The 22145-nt window shown below is 32.4% G+C and overlaps 1 protein-coding gene across 1 annotated transcript; it reads left to right on the top strand.

The window, feature by feature from the left end:
• The first annotated feature begins 898 nt into the window (after nt 1-898).
• LOC126777472 (glucose dehydrogenase [FAD, quinone]-like) lies at nt 899-18387 on the top strand. Its single transcript, XM_050500481.1, has 5 exons — nt 899-1101; nt 1219-1489; nt 15694-15851; nt 16683-16797; nt 17062-18387. The coding sequence occupies exons 1-5, from the start codon at nt 899-901 to the stop codon at nt 18385-18387; spliced, it is 2073 nt and encodes a 690-aa protein (XP_050356438.1).
• Nucleotides 18388-22145: the final 3758 nt, after the last annotated feature.

The following is a 22145-nucleotide window of genomic DNA, read 5'->3' as shown; positions in this document are numbered from 1 at the left end:
TTTTAAAGTATTGAGGTTTATAAAATTATATAAACATAAATTTCGAATAACAATAAACTATTTTTTTCCTTTTAGAAAACTTAAATGAAGCTTATTTTTGAATGTTTTTTATGATTAATTTATTTAAAATTGATTTGATAATAGACCACCAATAAAGCACTAAATCACGAGTATAAAAATAAAAGTTATTGAGATACCGAATAAATGCTACCTATAGATGTATACCACAGGTGACAACTATATTTAACATAACAATGGATTATTATTAATTAAGATTAAGTATTACTGCCAACAAAAAACAACAATAACATTATCATATTTTTTTAAACAGCCGTTATATCAATTGTTTTATCAATGTCTCCTGTAAATTATTTATTTATTATGAGATAATAATATAAATGGTAAATAATTGAGACGAAAAAAATGGAACCGATTATTTATGATTAGTTTTTATCTATTATTTATTTATGGCAATAGTTAAAACTTCTTAAATTTATAATCAAAGAAATTCCATAAGTAAAATAAATATTTATGTCTTATTAATACAATAATATATAGAAAAAAAGTATACAGCATACACGCCACTCGCACAAGGGAGTAGAGACTGGCCTTGAAGAGGTGGAAAATATTTTATTAATTTAAAAAAAAAGTTCCGAGCGTCATTGTTAGTAACTTTTACTTATAATAATTTCAAAAGACATTACGGTATTGCATTAAAAATCTTTATATAAAACATTCCAAGTACATAGTAAGCACCCACTACTTCTTTCACTAACTATTACACAGCAATCATTCTATTATTAACGTTCAAGCGAGAAGCACAAAGACCTAAATGTAATATATTTTAAATCATGAAATATTTCTTTTTAAAGAAGTGAAGTGATAGTTTTGTGACACAATGGAGATAATTTGGAGACCTTCAGACATAAGCACTATTTGTCCTGAACAACAAGCACCTTTAACACAATGTTCGGCAACAGGCGTGATGTTCTTGACTCTAGTAACCCAATTATTTGGTGACGTATCATATAGTATACCAGAAAATCCATACCAAGGATATATTAGTCCACAAAACTATGCATTTCCAGAAAGTTCTATTGGGTCAGCCTATGATTATCCTTTACAAGCCTATAAGTCTAATTTCAATTACGAATCATTTCATCCAATACCATCTTATCATGGAAATAATTACCAATCAAAATCTTATAACCCGTACAGCCGTCCCAGTGATGACGGTTCCAAAAATGGCTATTCGAAATTCGAATCTAAGCCGCCAATTTTTGACTTTGAATCTTTGAAAAATTCGTTTGAAGATTTAATGACCGCTGGTGCTATGCCGGAACAAGTTAAAACGGAGTCGAAAAGAACTAAGAGAGAAAGAAGATCAAGAAATAAGAGACATTCAGAAGAATATGATTTCATTATCGTTGGAGCCGGTTCCGCTGGATGTGTTCTAGCGAACCGCCTATCCGAAGTGAAAAAATGGAAGGTAAATATATTTTTAATATTTTGAGTCAGCAAACGTGAGCACGCTCTGTGTAATTGTAAAATTTCCCGGATAAAGTTTTATTTTATACAATATTAACAACATAAATGCTACTAATTTTGAATTCGTTAATATGTTATTTGAGGAAGTGTAGTTGCCTTTTGAATTACTTGGTGGTAGGGCTATGTAGAAGCCCGTCTAGGTAGGTAGGTACCATCTACTCATCATATGATACACCGCTATCTATTGTTGTGTTCCGGTTAGAACGGTGAGTGAGCCAATGTAACGACAGGCACAAGAGCTCTATAACGTTTTAAATCCTAATGTTAGTGCACATTGGCGATTTAAGGAATGGTTAGTATTTCGCACAGTGCCAATCTATGGGCGACGGTGACCACTTAGAATCAGGTGGCTTATTTGCCAGTCAACCTAAATTAAGAAAAAAAAATACACTAAGCAATTAGAATATGTAGAAAAACTGTTTAAATTTGAAACCTTTTAATAAATTTGTAATATTTTATTAATTTAGTTTTGTATTCTGTAACGTAGAAATAATTAAACCTATTTTATAAAAAAAAAATCAAATTTTATCAATCCATCTAAAATATATAGTAATTTAAAATGTAAAAGAAATTGTTGCATCATTACTACTTATACTGTAAATATGACATAATCATAATAAGGATTGATTCCACTAGCGCGTCGAAGCGAAACAGAAGCGTTTACTTAATCTTTCACATAACATAAAAAGCTTAAAATTATTTACATCTTCTAGCTGTATTTCGGTAGAATGGACTCAACCTGCTCATTTTAAAAGGTGGCCATGCTAAGTATTATATATTAACTAACATCAGTAATATTTGGTTATGATTCGCGTGTTCTAAATATTGGGCTATCTCGGTTGTGTTTGATATCATATAAATATAACAATAGAAAGACAAAACGCGGAAATCTGTATTTAGAAGTCATATGAACATATTATAGAATATATAATCTTGTGATAAAATCAACTTTACATTCCGCCATCAATATTATATTTTAAAAAATTGATTGAACAAGTGTGAAATTAATTATTACTAGTTTTCGCCCGCGTGTTATGGGGAAGGGGGTAGGTGTTAAATAAAAAAAATGCCAAATGTCCTTCCTTGGGTTTCACGCGAGTTTCATACCAAACGTCCAAATCATTTCAGTGGTTTAGCCCAGAAAACGTGACAAACAAATAGTATAGATATGAGCTATGGTAGAATTCTTTTAGCGTAAGCGCATGTGTATCGGTGCCTTTAGCGTGAGAGCTAGCTATGTTTTTATCGATAAATACTAAGATCTTAAGTAACATACGCTCTTGGTAACAATGGTAAGCTACTGTAATTATGCCAGTATGGTTATTATTACTGAATATAATGACTTCCCAATAGAGGTTACCTTATAAGACTTAAAATCTCACAGCCCTGAGTTCAAACACCGCGTCAGGTCTATGAAAATGTATGGATTTTTCTAAACATAATTAAACCAATTTAACTATTTAAACCAAATTATCTAACAATAATGATAAATTAAAAGCACAAACTATTTTGTTCCGTGCGCAATTGGCTATCAGAAGTACATCTTCATTTCTATTATTGTTTTTTTTTACTTAATTAATATATCACCTTAATATAAAATTTAAACTCACAAAAAAATTATGATGTAGAATCGTATATAATATAATTATGTATATATATTAACCGTCAGTATAAATACCTAATACGCAACAATTATAATAATATAAATGAAGTATATTAGACTTTCAATTTCCAGTATAATAATAATTAACTATATCAATGAAAGTTAAATCTTAGTTGCATTTAAATCAAATACAAATTAATTTTATGTTGCTTATAACATATATTATGTCACCGTTGACTGCCTCGTTGGTCTAGTGGCCACAGGTAAATGTAAGGCCACAGACCCGGAGGTTCTGGGTTCAATTCCCAGATCAAGCCTATAGAAAGTAATTGTCCTTTTCTGTCAGAACATTCTCAGTAGCAGCCCAGAGTCTGGAAGTTGGAGGTGTATACACTCCCGTGCCTCAGAAAGTACGTAAAGCCATTGATCCTGCGCCTGACCTCTTTCCGGTCGTGTCGGACTGCCGTCCTGTTGGATTTTGAGAGCTAGGGAAAAGACATTATTTTCATCGTATTTTGTATATAATTCATCTCTACTTGATTGTTGGTGAAATCAAATGAAAATCTTCCACGTGTATCGACTTGCAACGAAGCAGCGTGATAGAATGAGCCCTGAAAATTCTCCTCAGGAGCGAGGTCTTACAATGTACCAGTGTTACATTTACAGGCTGTATCTACTATATAAATTCTATAAATAAATAAACAATTTTAAACCATAATAAAAGAAAGCCTATGCAGCGACGGTTTGCTGGAACTCCTTAAATTAGTATTGCCTTCGCAAAAACTTTTCAATGATAATAAATTTGATATAAAAGCACTAGAAGTGATTTCTTATATATCACTAAAAAGATGTATCATTGTGCACTAGCTTTACATTGTCCTCACTTTATTATTTTGGGGAATATATCGATAAAATTTCTTATATATATTTCCAAAATATATCAATAACAGTCATAAAGGACATAACATCGTTCCCAAAGTTCGTGGCGCGAACCTGTCTGCTTACTTATGTTATATATAGGCCTCTGCATCTTTGACAGATGATTTAAGCGGCAAAAGCCACTCTCCGAGTTGTTTTCCACCTGCAAGACAGGTGAGCGAAGTGTCCTCTCCGTGGATGCTGCTACGCCTGGGCCAGGCGACTTTATGGCAACACGGGCTTGCCCAGTACCCATGCCACCCTCTCCTCCTCCCCAGCAGGATCCGCAGGAATGACGAGTCAATACGTGTGGTGCTGGTTTGGCCGCAGGTGACTGGCTTACGCCTAAACGGAGGCACCGCTCCGGGTTTAATATTAGTTTTCCTTCTTCTTGGCGTGACGCTGGGATAATTTTGGGAACGTATCAAGGAGAGGGGTGAGGATACTGTGATCACGGAAGATACTTTGATTGTCACACTTATCTCGTTGAAAATATTTTACCGCCATTTTTAATAATTGCAGTTAAGCAGAGCAATTGATGGAGTTGATATGTATTTCCGGCAGAGAAACGATGGAAGATCCTATATAATGCTAAACCGATAATCGTCATTATTAAGTATGAGAATAGAGGCCATAATTGTTTGTCTATTTGTAGTTATTTTCTGGATTATATTTACAAATCAATAATTATATCAAACATATTAATATTCGATCATAATTATGATCGTTTGTAACCAAGCTGAGACTTGGTGCCACCATCTAATAGGTGATTTTCCAAAACAATTTTCATAATTTATTTACTTATAAAAAATACAATCTAGGATCTAGATTAAGAATCTAAGTTACACAACTTATATATAATATGTTATAATGAAAAATATTACTTCCAGCGCTATATATTCACGACAAAACTAAAACAATGACAGCGAATCCCAAAGCGAAAAACTTTCACAATCGTTTTCTGTGTTAGTTCTTGGCGCTGTTTCTCGTCTCGTAATACTATCTTAATAGAGGAGCGTTTTAAGATATACAAACTAGTGGTTGATTGTAACTTTGCCGCTTTAAATATATTAAAGCAGTTTGTAAAACTCATAAGAATGAGCATTGGCGTGTTCTTTTTTTAAAAGTGAGCTTTTTATAGAATCAAAATCCACTATGTCTCCTTTTCTGTTACGTATGTTTTCAAAATTCAACGATAATCAATTGATTAGTTAATTCGTGAAAACGTTATGATATTAGTTACAAACGAGCGTGACGTTTCGTAAAAAAAATATATTCAAAAACTTGCAAAATTAGCGCAAAATAGAACGTATGTGAAATCGTACGTCGATAATAACCGTTATATTGTTATCAGTTACACACATAGATCAATATTTTAAGTAATCAATGTATTGTTGAAATTTATTATTATATTATTGTATTACATTACTTTAATAAGCAATCTCTGTGAGGTATACTAGCATGAAATTAGTAGCATATTGCCAGAGCTAAACCTTCAAGGTCACATATTAAGACATTTTTACCTGGTGATAGGGCTTTGTGAACCCCCTACCCCTACTGTAGGTACAATGCATAAGATATTCTATCACAACAACACAACAGCAGTATTGTTGTGTTCCGGTTTGAGGATGAGTGATCCAGTGTAAGTACACATAGCATAGTTCCAAGTATTGATGGCGCATTGGCGTTGTAAGGTATGGTAAATATTACTTACAATGCACATTTCAATGGGCGGTTTTGATCGCTTACCACGACCAAAAAGTCGCCCATTAGTGTCCGCGATCCCAGAAAAAAAATAGTACAATGATACACACACATACAGGCGCGCACATACAAATATACAATATTAATAACGTTTTTTAATTATTATTTGTTAGTTTACACGTTATTTTTTTTTTTTTTTATATTGAATAGGAAGGTGGACGAGCATATGGGCCACCTGATGGTAAGTGGTCACCGAACGCCCTTAGACATTGGCATTCTAAGAAATGTCAACCATCGCTTATAGCCAATGCGCCACCAACCTTGGGAACTAAGATTTTATGTCCCTTGTGCCTGTAATTACACTGGCTCACTCACCCTTCAAACCGGAATTATTCTTTGTGGAACTGTAATAATGATCAATGGTTTTGGAAGTGAGTGTTGATAAGTGCACCAGAGTTTGTACAAAATTGCAAAAGTTCCTAAATAAATTTTATCTTTACTCTTACGATATAAATAATAATAGTTATACAAACAAATGGTGTGAGCGCCAAGGCACTCACGAGAATTTATGTGTAAACATGAGCCCATGTACCGATCTCATTCAAATATTATGGCCGTGGACACATGTCTACGGTGCGGCAAACGCCACCGTGTAACGGCTCGCGCCGGCGCGGCGTCGTGTCGCAACACGGTACCGTGTTCGGTACTAAGCCTATTACACAATATGTATATGAATTATGCTTTCTATAAATATAGAATTTGTTTTTTACTACACACATAACTTACACACATATGTTCCTAAGATCGTTTAATAGTCTCGAAAAACATTTTTTGTAAATATGACCTTAATCGCTTAAATCGTTCACGATGGCATCAACTATTATGATATTAAATTAAATTTGATTATTATATATTCATCACGATTTGAAGAAAGTAACAATTGAATTGTTCACTGGTGACATTGAACATTGACATGAAACTGTCATATATATATATATATATGACAGTTTCATGTCAATATATATATATATATATATATATATATATATATATATATATATATATATATATATATTTTACACTAAAACATATTTCCTGAAGTAAATAAAAACTTAATTTACCTTTCGAGACAAACAATTACGTAACATACTGTTAATATTGCAATTATTATTATTTTTTTTTAATTTCAATTATTTAAGTTTCAATTCAATTATTTTAATATATCGATTCAAGACAAACAGGCTATGTAGTAAGGTAATATGTTGCATATGATTAAACATAACTGAATGTGAGTCGTCGAGTCTCAGTTAGCCGAGATGGCCCAGTGGTAAGAACGCGTGAATCTTAACCGGTGATCGTGGGTTCAAACCCGAGCAAGCACCACTGAATTTTCATGTGCTTAATTTGTGATTACAATTCATCTCGTGCTTTACGGTGAAGGAAAACATCGTAAGGAAACCTGCATGTGTCTAATTTCACTAAAATTCTGCTACATTTGTATTCCACCAACCTGCACTGGAGCAGCGTGGTGAAATAAGCTCCAAACCTTCTCCTCAAAGAAGGGAGAGGAGGCCTTTAGCCCAGCAGTGGGACAATCACAGGTTTTTACGGAATATGCAGTTCTAGTACTGCAGGGTATTCTGAAAAAACAAACTCGAAACTCACGGCTGAAAACGGTATTGAAATGTTAGAAAGTTATTTGCGACGTTGATCATAATAATTATAAGAAATTCGCATCAAAATACATCACCATTATTCGGTTGTCAATATTTTACGGCTGAGTAATCAAGTGAGTTCTTAAAGAATAGCATTGCACGGGTTAATAGATAAATTGGCGAATGTTTATATGTTATTGGTTAAAACGGGACCAAATCTATAATTAACACGCGCAAAATCGGGACTTTCAGCTACTTTTTTACTAAAATAATCTCGAGCGGAGCATGCACCGTACCTCGTTATTAGAATGGTTGCCGAAACTTGTTGATTGCACTGCGAATTATATGCACGAATGGATAAGCAATATATTTATTTCGTTGCGGTTCATGGCCTATAAAAAAGCATTTACAAATCGCAATATTTCCAACATATTTAATGTTCGTTCTACTACACATTCAACAGCCTTGTTGTTCTTGATGGTATATGATTAATTGTATACATACACACACACAAACATACGAGTACGTATCACCCATATATATCTATATTAAAATTCTCTAAATAAAAAGAAAATGCGTGATTAATGAATACACTGGAATTACATGAAACTTAAAATAAATGTCAAAAATTACAAATTCGTTTGCATTTTTAATTTATTTCTTAGTTTAAATTTCATTTTAAGTCATAACAATATAATAATGTTTCACTTTATGCAAAAATATTATAGATCAAATTCTCGTACGCGATTCAACTAATTAAGCGATAGCAACCAATTAAAGTTTAATCATGATATTATTAGAGCAACGCAATTTTATTGCATTCATAGAATTAATCCCAAGCACTGCCATATTAAAAGCTAAAAGACACGTCAGAAAGCTTTCATTGGTTACATTTTTTTAATGTCACTATATTTAGTCTTATTTATATTAATTTTGACAAATGTATTAAATATTTTTATAATGAAATAATTGAACTGGTTCATCCGACTTCATTAAAATTTTTTACACGTTTTCTTGACACGTGTTTGAAGTATTTTGACTGAACAATTACTTGGTGGCAGGGCCTTACCAAGCCTGTCTTGGTGGTTACCACCAACTCCTATGATATTTTAACGCCAAACATCAATAAGTATTGTTGTGTGCCGATTTAAACGGTGAGTGAGTCAGTGTAACAGTGTAACTAAGCACAAGGGACATAGCATCTTAGTTCCCAAGGTTGCTGGCGCATTGGCGATGTAAGCAGGGGTTAATATTTCTCACATCGCCAATTTCTATGGGCAGCGGCTCATTTGTTCGTACCCAATATTATAAAAAAAACACACACACACCATACAATTAATAACGAATCGTATAGGTTAATGAATAACGGCCTTATTATAAGGTCGCTTATAGACAGATTATACAAAAACATATTTCTCTCTTTCTATCATTATCGATTTGTCATTCGAAAGAAGAAGACACGGCATTGTTTAACTGATCCCCCTAAACAACGTTTATATGGCTGTTAATTGATGTGCGATCTAAATTTGTATGAAATTAATTTCATACCAATCGGCTACAAACTAATACAAATAAATTTACTTCCGTCTTTAATCTTGCCAAAACTCAATGTTTAATATAGATAACTATATAATGCAACTCCGTTCGCGTGATTAAAACACATAAAATTGCTGTACATGTATGTACACATTCTGAAATCCATAATATTATATCCCGTACCGACTTCCTACGGGTAAACTGAAGATTTTATCTCAATATGTTTTGTAAGCAATGAATGATTATATAAATCTTGAACAAAAAAATTAAACGTAGAACGGGTTAAAATTATGTATAATATGTTTTACCTATAAGAAATAAAACAAAAATTGCCGTGCTGCCGTTGCAGTGTAGCGTCAACTATCGGTAAACCCATCGCAATGAAAATTGATATATACACATAAATAGGTAGTTAAGGTAAAAAACTCCAAAACAGAAGCAAGCAAGAAGATGTAGCAAATTCCCAATTTATTACGCGGATAAAATCATGGGATACTTAATTAATAAAAAAATTACCCTACATTTGTATTTTACTAGACCATCTAAAAAAAATTGATTATTTTAATAGATATTTTTTTTTTTATTTCACACTCAAATAAATACAAATAAAAATATAAGAGTTTGTTAAATCGAAAATGTTGCATAAATATTAAATCGAACAATTGTACTTATAAATAAATTACAAATATATCGGGTGAAATTCGATATTCCAAATGGCGACGATTGTCAATTAGTCACGTACAGATTTCGCTTTGGTAACGCCATCTATTGTCAAGATTCAGAAACTCTTTATTCGTTTATAATTAAGGTAACCGAGTTTTAGTTACATTACTTACTTAATTCATTGTAATATTTCGTGGCGACCTTGAAAATACTTTTTTGTCGTTTGTTAAACGATTGGCTGCGCAATCGCCTGTATTGTTACATCAGTCGTTTCTAAGCCGACAGCAGACATTGTATATTTTTATTTATAATAAAAAATTTTTTGAAAGTCAAATATAACTCATTATAGAAGTATTACACATATTGATTGTCAATAAATCTAGAATCGGTGCAAAAAAATAATACGGAGAATCTAATTGCGCGCCTTGTGGGTAACGCTGACCCGTACACCGTGACGGCAAAACGGTATGACGGTCTCTCATGGAGTTACCTCGCCTCTCTGCCACCGTTTTGTATTCCCTTGTGTACGATGCGCGTATACTGTATACTTCATGCATTACGTTAGATATTATAATAATATTCGTTTTATATACTTCATATTTATTAATTATTTTTCCTTACACAATTATAAATTCCTTAAAAAGCCCGTAAAGACAACATTTCCTGTGAGCGTGACTGCGACTTAAATCTTTATTTTTTACTTATACAATACTGATAAATACTGAGATAATTAATTGTGGCCTTTGTATTATTATTTTTTACAATTTTTAATTAGACCATTTAACCTGAATAAACTTTTCCTTGTTCTCATTTTCACGGTTTCTTTTAAAAAGTTAACGAGTTAATCTTTGATAATATCACGTAGAAAAACGGAATTGCTATTCAAAGAGAAATGAAATGTTGAGTCCATATTCAAATATGTACTCAATTTGAATAAGTAACAACTGCAAGTTCCTCTAAGGTGTCCTCTTATTTTGAGGATATTTTTGGAGGATATCCCATCGCGATGCTCGACTGCAAGTTGATAGAAAAACGTGTGGCTGATTATTTTCATATGACACATGCAGTTTACATCAGAATGTTTACTTTAAGCCAGATTAACCGTTTGAAAATCCAGTAATGCCTGGGTTTGAACCTACAATCGTAGGTTAAGCTTTACGTGTTTTAACCACTGGGCCATCTCGGCTCATGTGTAAATAGTTCTTATGTATATATGATTTTGTCTGCGTCCAAACTTAACCTTTAGCACCTGTAGAGCTCCACCGCGACCATACCACTTCGTTTATTGTTGCAGTTAAATAAAACCGCTTCATGAGATTAGTTTCGAGTCTATATTTGTACTAACGATATGTGAGATGAAAGGAAAGTTCACATACACACGCTTACAAACAAACACATACAATATCTTATTAACCATAAAAACAAACATTTTTCAAAGCATATAAAGCTTCAAGATGAACCAACAAACAGCTCTTTGATACTCACAAATAAAATATTCAAATATCAGTAAATTTATATGTCACGTAGTCTATCAATCAAAATACGGAAACAAAATCAAGGATTCAACTCGAGTTTCAACCAATCTTGTTTTCAATCAATACATAAACATTCGCTAACATACCTATGCACTACAACTCCTTTTATTTTTTCACTCGTCTTTTTAAATATATCGTAATATTTCTAGAAATTCTGAATTCGAATTGAAAAATGTACAAATCAATATGTTTATATTTAAAACGTTTAACAATATATAACTAGTTTCGGCCTGCGGCTTCTCCTGTGTATGAGAGGGGAAGCTAGGTATCCTATGTCCTTTTCTGTACTCCTGATTACGTGTAATTATTGATAGTTAAGAGATGAAAGCTTATGCTTTAAATTATATAATATATATTTAAAGTTATATATATATATATATATATATATATATATATATATCTATATATATATATAATTTATATTTAAAGTTATCTTTAAAATTAAAAATATTAGATACGTTCATATAATGATTAACACTTCGTGCCAATTTTACACGTAAAAACGATCACTGTGACCACATTTAAAATGGTTAAATTATATGAAAGTTCCATATTAATATATAAAGAAAAAAAAACATAAGTGAACTTAGCTTAATGTGATTACTTCCACGATTAAAGCGTAGACAATCACAGAAACTACGACAAACATGTCCTTTCAGCTCGTAGTTATAGTTCACACACTTATCACTTACATTACACTTATCACATTCACTATTTTCCGAAACTAAGCAATACAATCTTTCGATAACGAGTCAATAATATTCAGGCAATCAAGCCTACACAGACCACCAATAAAACTAGACCATACCAGTAACAGCTTGTGAATGTCCCATTGCTGGCCTTAGGCATCCTCTCCCTTTTTGAGGAGAAGGTATGGAGCTTATTCCACCACGCTGCTCCAATGCGGGTTGGTGGAATATACATGTGGCAGAATTTCAGTGAAATAAGACACATGCAGGTTTCCACGATGTTTTCCTTCACCGTATAGCAAGAGATGAATTGTAGTTACAAATTAAGCACATGAAAAATCAGTGGTGTTTGCCCGGGTTTGAAACCACGCTAGATTCACGCGTTCTTACCACTAGGCCATCTCGGCTACCATAGCAACTTTTATTATATTACAAATATGTATGTCAAGTTTGGGTATTTTGATATTTTTAATTCGTATTCGTAATGCAACTTATTTATTAGTTTGACGTATGAGTTGAATTAATCACCATATCAAATTCACTGAAACATAAATCCAAATTGATAAACGCATTTTTTATGGGTTTTTTTTTGACATTTCACACATTATGGTGGTAGACGTTAAATACTGAATACGCTAAAATACAATTTTGTAACATGAAATTTGATCAGTGTTTAGAACATATGAATCGTGACTGGTGGTATTTTTCAAATGTTACCATTATTATTGATGAGATTAACTTACGGTCTGAAATGTTCCTTCAAATTTAACTGACAGAAAATAATAGCAAAACAGCATTTTCACGTTTTGCTACAAAAATAATTTAAAAGTAGTAAACAAAATCTATATGATTATAAAAAGACAAAACAAAACAGTTTTCTTCTATGTTCATTAACCGATTTTCTTTTTTTTTGCTATTAACGATCCAAACATAAAAATACATAGAACATGTTTTTCTCAAATTTTCGAAAATGATTTTTGAACACTGGGCGAAGATTAGTAAATATGAGCAATTTATGCTTAAGCACCGCAAGATATACTTAAAAGAATATTAGATACAAAAACAGATGCTATTTACCATTGTTCGTAAATAATAAAGGCACTATATTATATTATAATTATGTATTGTATACGTTCTTTATTTTTTTTTTATAGAATAGGAAGGTGGACGAGCATATGGGCCACCTGATGGTAAGTGGTCACCGAACGCCCTTAGACATTGGCATTGCAAGAAATGTCAACCATCGCTTATAGCCAATGCGCCACCAACCTTGGGAACTAAGATTTTATGTCCCTTGTGCCTGTAATTACACTGGCTCACTCACCCTTCAAACCGGAACACAAAAATATCAAGTATTGCTGTTTTGCGGTAGAATATCTGATGAGTGGGTGGTACCTACCCAGACGGGCTTGCACAAAGCTCTACCACCAGTATAAAGCCCTACCACCAGTATTTAGTATATGTATGAGTATGAATAAGTAAATTGATTAAAAATATTAATTACATGTTACAATATTAATCATAAATAAATGTAATAGTGAAAATTTATTAGACAAGATTAATTAAAAGTACATAATATCACATTTGTTTCGTAATAAAATTTTATTTCAAAGAGGTTTTGATTAAATTTATTAACATGAAAACATATATTTTTTATTTTTTGTCATCGAATACCATACCTTTGTGAATGTTCTCATAACCTTCGTAGACCGTTAAAATATATATAAAATACACGTAAAAACACACGTAACACGTGTAAAACAAGTAACGTTACCATAACAGATGCTATAATCATAAAACACATGAAATCATGATAGCGCCGTTGGAAATGGTATACATAGAATAAAATTTAAACGAAGTCATATACTGTTACGTGAATTTTACAAGTTTCGATACATTTTGGTGATGTAGTTTGATAGCATATTTTGTTTAAATAACAAATGCTTCATTTTTATTGATAAATAACTTGCTTCCGCCCTCAGCTATGAGTGTGAGGAATAAGCATAGTGTCAGTAACTCTTTTGTAGGGCAATGTATACGGTTCTACAACAGGATCCCAAAAAGCGTTCAAAATGCCTCAGTTGCTAAATTTAAAAAATTTGTAAAGGAACGCCTGTGTGCTAAAGGTTATTATACAATTAATGAATTTATGGATGATAGCACACCTTGGGAATGAGACGATCACCGCGTGGCTATTTCTCTTTTTTTTCTGTAACTGGGCGAAGACTACTAAATATAAGTAATTTAAGCTTAAGTACCGCAAGATATACAATTTCTCTTTTTGTCTGTAAACGAAACATAATATATAAAAAAAACCGCTGCTTGGTAAAATATGTGTTAATTAAGTCTGCGTATAAGCTTTCTGTATTCCAAATTTCATACAAATCCATTCATTTGTTTTTGTGTGAAAGAGAAACACAGATCCTAACAATACTACACGTTTGTAATATTAGTAATATAAATGTTAATATATTAAACAGATATTCGGCGTACTCAATCATTTCTTGCCTTGTTTATTATTATAGTTAAATAACCCAATAACTTTTTCATACATTAGTACGTGCACGACGGAGCAAATTTTTTAAATAGGTAGGCGGACTGGCATACTGTTTGTTACAACTACTTGTTTAACCTTAGGAAATGAAACGGGAGCCGGGATGGCCCAGTGGAACTGAACCACTGATTTTGATTTGCTTAATATGGGATTACAATTCCTCTTGTGCTTTACGGTGAAAGAAAACATATTGAGGAAACCTGCATGTGTCTATTTTCACTGAAATTCTGCCATCTGTATTCCACCAACCCGCATTGGAGCAGCGTGATAGAATTAGCTCCAAGCCTTCTCCTCAAAAAGGTAGAGGAGGCCTTAGCCCTGCAGCGGAACATTCACAGGCTATTACCAAATAAAATTAGCTTACTCATCCGTCAAACCGCAACCAACAATAGTTAGCAGTGCTGTTTAACGGTAGAATATGTTATAAGGTACCTACCCAGCCGGGCTCACACAAAGCCCTACGGCAAGTAAGTAACGTATATCGGATAATTATAAATTATTATGTATGTATTTATAATTATATATAATCAGAAAATCAGATAATGTTAATTGTTACGCCTGAAGTAAAATAATATCAATATTTTACAAAAACGTTACATCTCTATTTTAAAATAATTGTGTCGCTTATAAATGCCGTGCATCAAAAATATTAGATTTATATATCAAAAGAATACTATATAAATGAAAGTTTGCGAGTAGCGAATTTAATTTTGTATCTCACGCCCGCTTCAGCAATTCATTTTAATAGTTCAGACTCAATCAAACTTTTCGTTTACAGATTGGAGCATTCATTTTTCATATTAATTGTTGCTGGTTCTCTGTTTAAATGTATTTTTTAAAAACATTCGTATTTTACCAGTTACATATCTGGGTCGTATTGAATATTATGTTGTAATTTTAAGAGAAAATAATTGCAAAAATATGTTCAACTAGACTATACAGAATATTTACAAGTTTTTATTCAACTTTATATTACTTACTTATTAGTAACAAAAACGTACATTTTTTATTAATTAAGTAAGACATGTATTATTCGATATGACGTATATTATGTTTATATATCTGTAATACAAATAATTCAACGTACTGAAGTTACCTGAACCGCCAAATAGACGCTTGCAAAGTTTAATAATTTAGTAACAGCCAAAATTATTTATAATTTTTTATTAATTGACATTTAATTTGTATGAAATATGAAAAGGATATAATGTGCTATTATTAATCTAATATACAATTTTAACTTATATCGAAAACAGTTTTGCTACACAAAGGATTTTTAATGTTTCAGGTGCTTCTGATAGAAGCAGGCCCTGAAGAGCCAGATGTTACAATGGTACCTGCTTTTCCCCCAGTTCTTGGGAGATCCAGTATCGACTGGAACTACAGGACACAGCCAGAAAAACTAACGTGCAGATCCATCAGAGGTCACACGTGCGCTTGGACAAGGTATTGTATGATTTTAGTTGAGTTACTTATTAGTATCTTCGATAGATATTAATATATTATTGATGTAAAAATGACGATAGAAGATAAAGAAGGAAGCTAAATTTTCTTATTCATATTTTAAATAGTTACCAACTTATTTTAAATATCAATAAATTGATAATAAAGCTGACTTTGTAACTTAAAAAGTGTTAATCACTCCTAAAAATGTATTCTTATACGAAAACTCACAAAATAATACGTAGTTTCACTAAACGCTCTTTAAGGACTTTGTTTAAGCCAAATATATTTGCACCTTTTCATAGTAACGAAAAGGGCCCATTTAGGTCTAGGGTCGGTGGAGATAAATCACGAGCTCACGATTGCTACAACTCAGCGGTCGAGTAATGGCTTTTCTTAAGCCGTAAACTATACAGAATTCATGAAAGGGACAACGGGATTAGATGACAAGTGAATACTAAAATGGAATATTTGGAAAATTTATTTAAGAACATTAAAAAATAATTATACCGAAATTAAATCCAAATTTGATTTTTGGATACTAGTAGAAATTGTTACTCTCACTGTTACAAATACTGATATTCCATTTGGAATAAGATACATAATATCTTATGAATTCGAATCTATGTATGTAAGCTATCTATTTCTACGTCATCGCAACTAAATCGTTAAGGCTTACTGTACGAGAAAAAAACACGCGGACAGAGTTAGGAACCAGCAAATTTCTTAATAAACTAAAGTAGATGCAGCTTCTGTAAAACTATTTTGGTACAATAAATAAATAAGGCAGAGACAATTTTCGAAATATTTAATATTTTTAAACGTGTTTTACAGAGGCAAGACTATGGGAGGATCCAGCGCAGTCAACTACTTAGTGTATATGAGAGGAAATAAACGTGACTATGATAATTGGGCAGAACTCGGCAATCAAGGATGGAGCTATCGAGAAGTAAAATTCATTTTTTTTAATAGAATAGATTATTTTCTTTTATAGCATATAATTATTTACTTACACAAGTGCAAAATAATTTAGTGGCATATGAAGAGTAAGTGAGAGAAATAATAGTGTGATTTAAATTTATCGCAACAATATCGCTATTTATCGACGACGATTCACTTAGCTCATTACGCATAAAAATGCGTTTTCATTGGAAATTTATTGGATTTTATAAGATTGGCTTTATAACTTTACAAATTGTTTTCCCTTTTGCAGGTCTTACCATACTTCAAAAAATCTGAAAATAATCGAGATATTGAATCTCACGATAAATATTATCATTCAGTTGGTGGACCATTGAACGTGGAAAGATTTTCTTATGTCGATGTAAGCACAATGATGTTAGTTGAAGCTTTTAGAGAAAAAGGTTTGCCAATAAAAGATTTGACAAAGGAAGATAATATAGGAACTGACATAGGATTATCTACTTCTAAAGATGGACGAAGAATGTCGACAAATATTGCATTCATAAAACCCATACGAGATGTCAGACCTAATTTACATATTGAAGTAAATGCTTTTGTTACTAAAATAATAATAGACCCTCATACAAAGACAGCTAAGGGCATAACTTATTTCAAAAATGGCATTGAGTATAATGTGTATGCTAAAAAGGAAGTTATTGTCAGTAGCGGTGCAATAAATTCCCCAAAAATACTTATGCTCTCGGGTATCGGTCCTAAGCATCATCTTGAAAGTCTAAATATACCCGTGCTAGCTGATTTGAATGTTGGACATAATTTGCAAGATCATGTAACCACTGAAGCTTTGATTATGTCTCTTTCAAACAAAACTTCAACATTAGTAAATGATCATGAATTATTAAATGAGGTATATAAATACAAACAACAACATCCAAAAAAACATGGACCCTTAGCAACAACTAGTACTTTAAATGGCATAGCTTTCATTAAAACGAAATATCAATATGAAAATGTACCAGATATTCAATTCCATTTTGATGGAAGAAACGTTGAAGAATTCTATTCAGATCCTACAACATATATAGCAACGAATACATTACCTCTATCTTTCTATAATGGACTTGCAGCAAGACCTCTTTTACTCGTCCCAAAAAGCAAAGGCTTCATTTTGTTGAACCATACTGATCCAATTTTTGGCCCGCCATTAATATATCCAAGATATTTCACCGTTAAAGAGGATTTAGATGTATTAATAGAAGGTTTGCGATATGCCATTAGTTTAGAGGATACAGATGCATTTAAGCAGAGTGGTGCAAGTTTCGTTAAAATACCAGTACAAAGCTGTACAGAGTACATTTGGGGGACATATGACTATTTAGCATGTTTGCTTATAGAATATACCGGAACAATTTATCATCCAGTGGGTACATGCAAAATGGGTCCTGAATGGGACACCGATGCAGTTGTTGATCCGAAATTGCGCGTATATGGTATTAAAAAACTAAGAGTGATCGACTCATCTATAATGCCAGTCATAACCAGGGGTAACACGAACGCGCCTACAATTATGATAGCAGAAAAAGCATCAGATATAATCAAAAGAGATTGGTTATCATAATTAAAGGAGTAAAATAAACGTAGAAAAATTGTAAATAATATAAGATAAATTAATTATTTAATAACCGTTTACATATACATAACATGGTGAAAAACGGTATTGAAATGTGCTAATATTTCCTTGTATTATATTTGTTATATAAAAAAATACATTTTGATTCCTTTTTCATAATAACTTAAACAACGTCAACTACATTTTTTTTTAATTCTTCGAAATTCAAATGTAATTAAGGATGCGCTTGTATGACGGTATAGTGTTATAATGGTATCCAAATCTTAATTAACATATTACATTCCATTTTTTATGTTCAGTACTGCCTAAGATATCACATTTTAATATTTTATTAGAATTATATTAATTAATTATTATTATTAGTATTATATTTGGTTATTTTTTTATTACTATAATTACATTTAGTATCTGTGGCTGAAAAATAACATTGACCAACCTTTATCGCAGCATACAAATATTGTACAAAATAAATGTTTCGTTAAAAAATATTGTTTTATTTTAGTTCATTTTTTCACAAATTGGTATTCGATGACAATTTGCTATAGCTATTTCTATTTGATTTTTTTTCCAATATATTGTTATGGTGTTTTATTTCTTTTTATTCATTAATTATTTATTAAACACAGCAAACAATTAAACCAATATATTTGCAATATAAAATATATTAAATTATTGTTTATATTACTACGCTTGGTTTCAAATTTTTTTAAAAGTGACACCATTTTAGTTGGCTATTCTCTCATTCAATTCATATATAGTTTTTAATTTCGAACGCGTTCTTTTTATGTCAGAATTTAAAATAACAAAAATTGACAGTTACTAGGTTTTTAAATTTGGCACTGAAATACTACAGGGGCTTAAATAAATTTAATTAAATTGTGAAACATGTAACAAAAGTGTTGACCTAATTTGACTCAAATCTGTGTCAGCTCTTAAAAATTCGTTCAAATATTTTTTTTGTAAATAAAAACGTAACTAGAACAATATTACATTTTAATAAAGCTAAAAAATAATAACACAGATTATACAAAAATGTCATGTGAATGACACACCCATGATCTACTGGCATGGATGTTGATTTGATTACACTCGCAAACGTCTTATAAATAAAAAATATCTAATGTTACATTGTGTAAGGGTCAAGCTTTTCACAATAATTTGGCACAGCAAGGCCAACCACCATATAATTGGTGGAGATAAATTGGAAACAGCAATATTTGGACATAGCATCTTAATTCCCGAGGTTGGTAGCGCATTGGCGATATTAATGATTCTTATTTCTTGCAGTGGATATGGGTGATGGTTACCAACAAACTCATTTGCTCATCTGTGTAATTTTTAGTAATTAAACAATACTTACTTATATTCATTTATAGGTATTAATACACAGCGGATACTCGATTCCGTCCTACAACATAACATCACATTGGGCCACCTGATGTTAAGTGGACACCAAACGCCCTTAGACATTGGCATTGTAAGAAATGTCAACCATCGCTTATAGCCGATGCGCCACCAACCTTGGGAACTAAGATTTTATGTCCCTTGTGCCTGTAATTACACTGGCTCACTCACCCTTCAAACCGAAACACAACAATATCAAGTATTGCTGTTTTGCGGTAGAATATCTGATGAGTGGATGGTACCTACCCAGACGAGCTTGCACAAAGCCCTACCACCAGGTAAATTATTGCAGTTATTGCAATTTAATTATTAAGTATTTATATGTTGTCAATTTAGGGTCCGTTCACACAGACCGGCTCGGAGAGCATCGGCCTGCTTTTTTCTTTTCACACAGACCGGGTCGTATACGCTTGGAATTGGCCGGAGCGGAGCCGCCAACTATTTCACATCGACCGGCTGGAAGAGATCTGAAAGCGGGTGCGAGCGAGAAAGAGCACGCAAGCGGAGCCGGTCGGCTCCTTTTATTACTTCACACGAAGCGCGTTCAGGCATTTTTAATGACAAAAAAGGTGCAAATGCAAAAATAAACTTTACTACAATCACTCAAAACACTGTTTCCAACGTGATAAAAATCTGCTCTCCTCTCCGAGCCGGTCTGTGTGAACGGACCCTTATGGTATGGTATCTCAACCTTTCTTTCCACTATACTCTACCGGTACGGTTACGGTACACGGGCTAACTGAGAATTCGAGCGCTAGATGACTTACTGATATAAATACTATCACTTACAATATATATTGACGAGCCGGTTGGCGTGGTTGGTAGACACTTGCCTTTTCACGCCGAAGGTTGTGGGTTCGATTCCCACCTAGGACAGACATTTGTGTGCATGAACATGTCTGTTTGTCCTGAGTCTGGGTGTAATTTTCTATATAAGTATGTATTTACAAAAGAAAAGTAGTATATGTAGTATATCAGTTATCTGGTTTCCATAGCACAAGCTTTATACAAGCTTAATTTGGGATCAGATGGCCGTGTGTGAAAAATGTCCCAGGATATTATTATATCGCTTGAGTTGAAGGAAATCCGTCCAATAACGAGTATGGCAAATTTCAATTAATTGGTTGAGTAGTTAAGAGGCGAACACGTAACAAACAAACAAACTCACAATGGTATTTATAATATTAATATTTACGTATAAAGAAATATCTAAAAAGTAATTATTCAAACTGAATACTTTCATAATGTTGAAATATTTTTTAAATTGTTTGACAAAATATGCTTGAATTTTGAAATAATATAAACCAACAAAAATGTTTTTAAATTACTTGTTTGCACAATTCATAGTCAGTTTGATATCCTATAGTGGTTTTATTCACTCAATCAATCAATCAATTTTATTTTACAATTACAATTTTAATTACACGTGCGTTATTTAACTCGTTGGGGATTAAAAAAATCCCCTTTCATATTTAATATTATAATAGTGAAGTAAAAATTAACACCCGTTAAATACATACATATATATATAAGTATATTATCTTAATTGTTAACATTTATCAGTGTGATAAAAATTAACGAAGAAGAATTTTCCCTGCTACGCTATTTTTTTGCGGATACGTTCAGCAGATTTCGTATTTTTAATTGAACCTTCAAAATATCACGTTACGATATTCATCTTCAAAATGCCCGGGTTAAATTTTTTTATCAAGGAACGCTTGTTTGGATATTTTACAATTAGTGAGTTTATGGATGATAACACACTTTGAGAATGAAATAATCGCCTCTTTTTTTACTGAAAATTTGTAAACAATTACAAGACATGATAATGAAAAACGCTGAATTTCTTTCGCCAGTTCTTCTCAGGTCAGGTTATATCTTTTCCAAACTGGTGGTCGTTTCTAATTTAACTGTATGCTAACTGTAACTGTAACAGCGTATGAATATCCCACTGCTGGGCTAAGGCCTCCTCTCCCTTTTTGAGGAGAAGGTTTGGAGCTTATTCCACCACGATGCTCCTATGCGAGTTAGTGGAACACACATGTGGCAAAATTCCAGTGTAATTAGACATATTCAGGTTTCCTCACGATGTTTTCCTTCACCGTCAAGCACGAGATGAATTTGATTGATCTAATAAAAGTGTCCTTATAATCAAAATTTTCAATGAACTAAACATATATAATTGTAGTACGTGCACACAGGTGTTTCTATTCCCTTACTATTAATTATTATTTTTAATGGCGGGTAATCCAACATGACCGGAGAGATATGAGGTACAAGATCAACAGTTTTACGTGCGATCGCAGCGAGTCTAACGATATCTTAAGTAAACGGTTTCATGA

This window comes from Nymphalis io, chromosome 23, assembly GCF_905147045.1.
Source record: "Nymphalis io chromosome 23, ilAglIoxx1.1, whole genome shotgun sequence".
Taxonomy (NCBI): Eukaryota; Metazoa; Arthropoda; class Insecta; order Lepidoptera; family Nymphalidae; genus Nymphalis; species Nymphalis io.
Note: the sequence above shows the minus strand (reverse complement) of the source record. Positions and strands in the feature narration are given on the sequence as shown.

What these genes read in the sequence shown, in the direction of transcription:
- LOC126777472 (XM_050500481.1), top strand. Translation starts at nt 899, where the DNA reads ATGGAGATAATTTGGAGACCTTCAGACATAAGCACTATTTGTCCTGAA. An exon ending in CCGAAGTGAAAAAATGGAAG is followed by an intron (nt 1,490 to 15,693) that starts GTAAATATATTT and finishes TTAATGTTTCAG; the next exon opens with GTGCTTCTGATAGAAGCAGG. An exon ending in CACACGTGCGCTTGGACAAG is followed by an intron (nt 15,852 to 16,682) that starts GTATTGTATGAT and finishes CGTGTTTTACAG; the next exon opens with AGGCAAGACTATGGGAGGAT.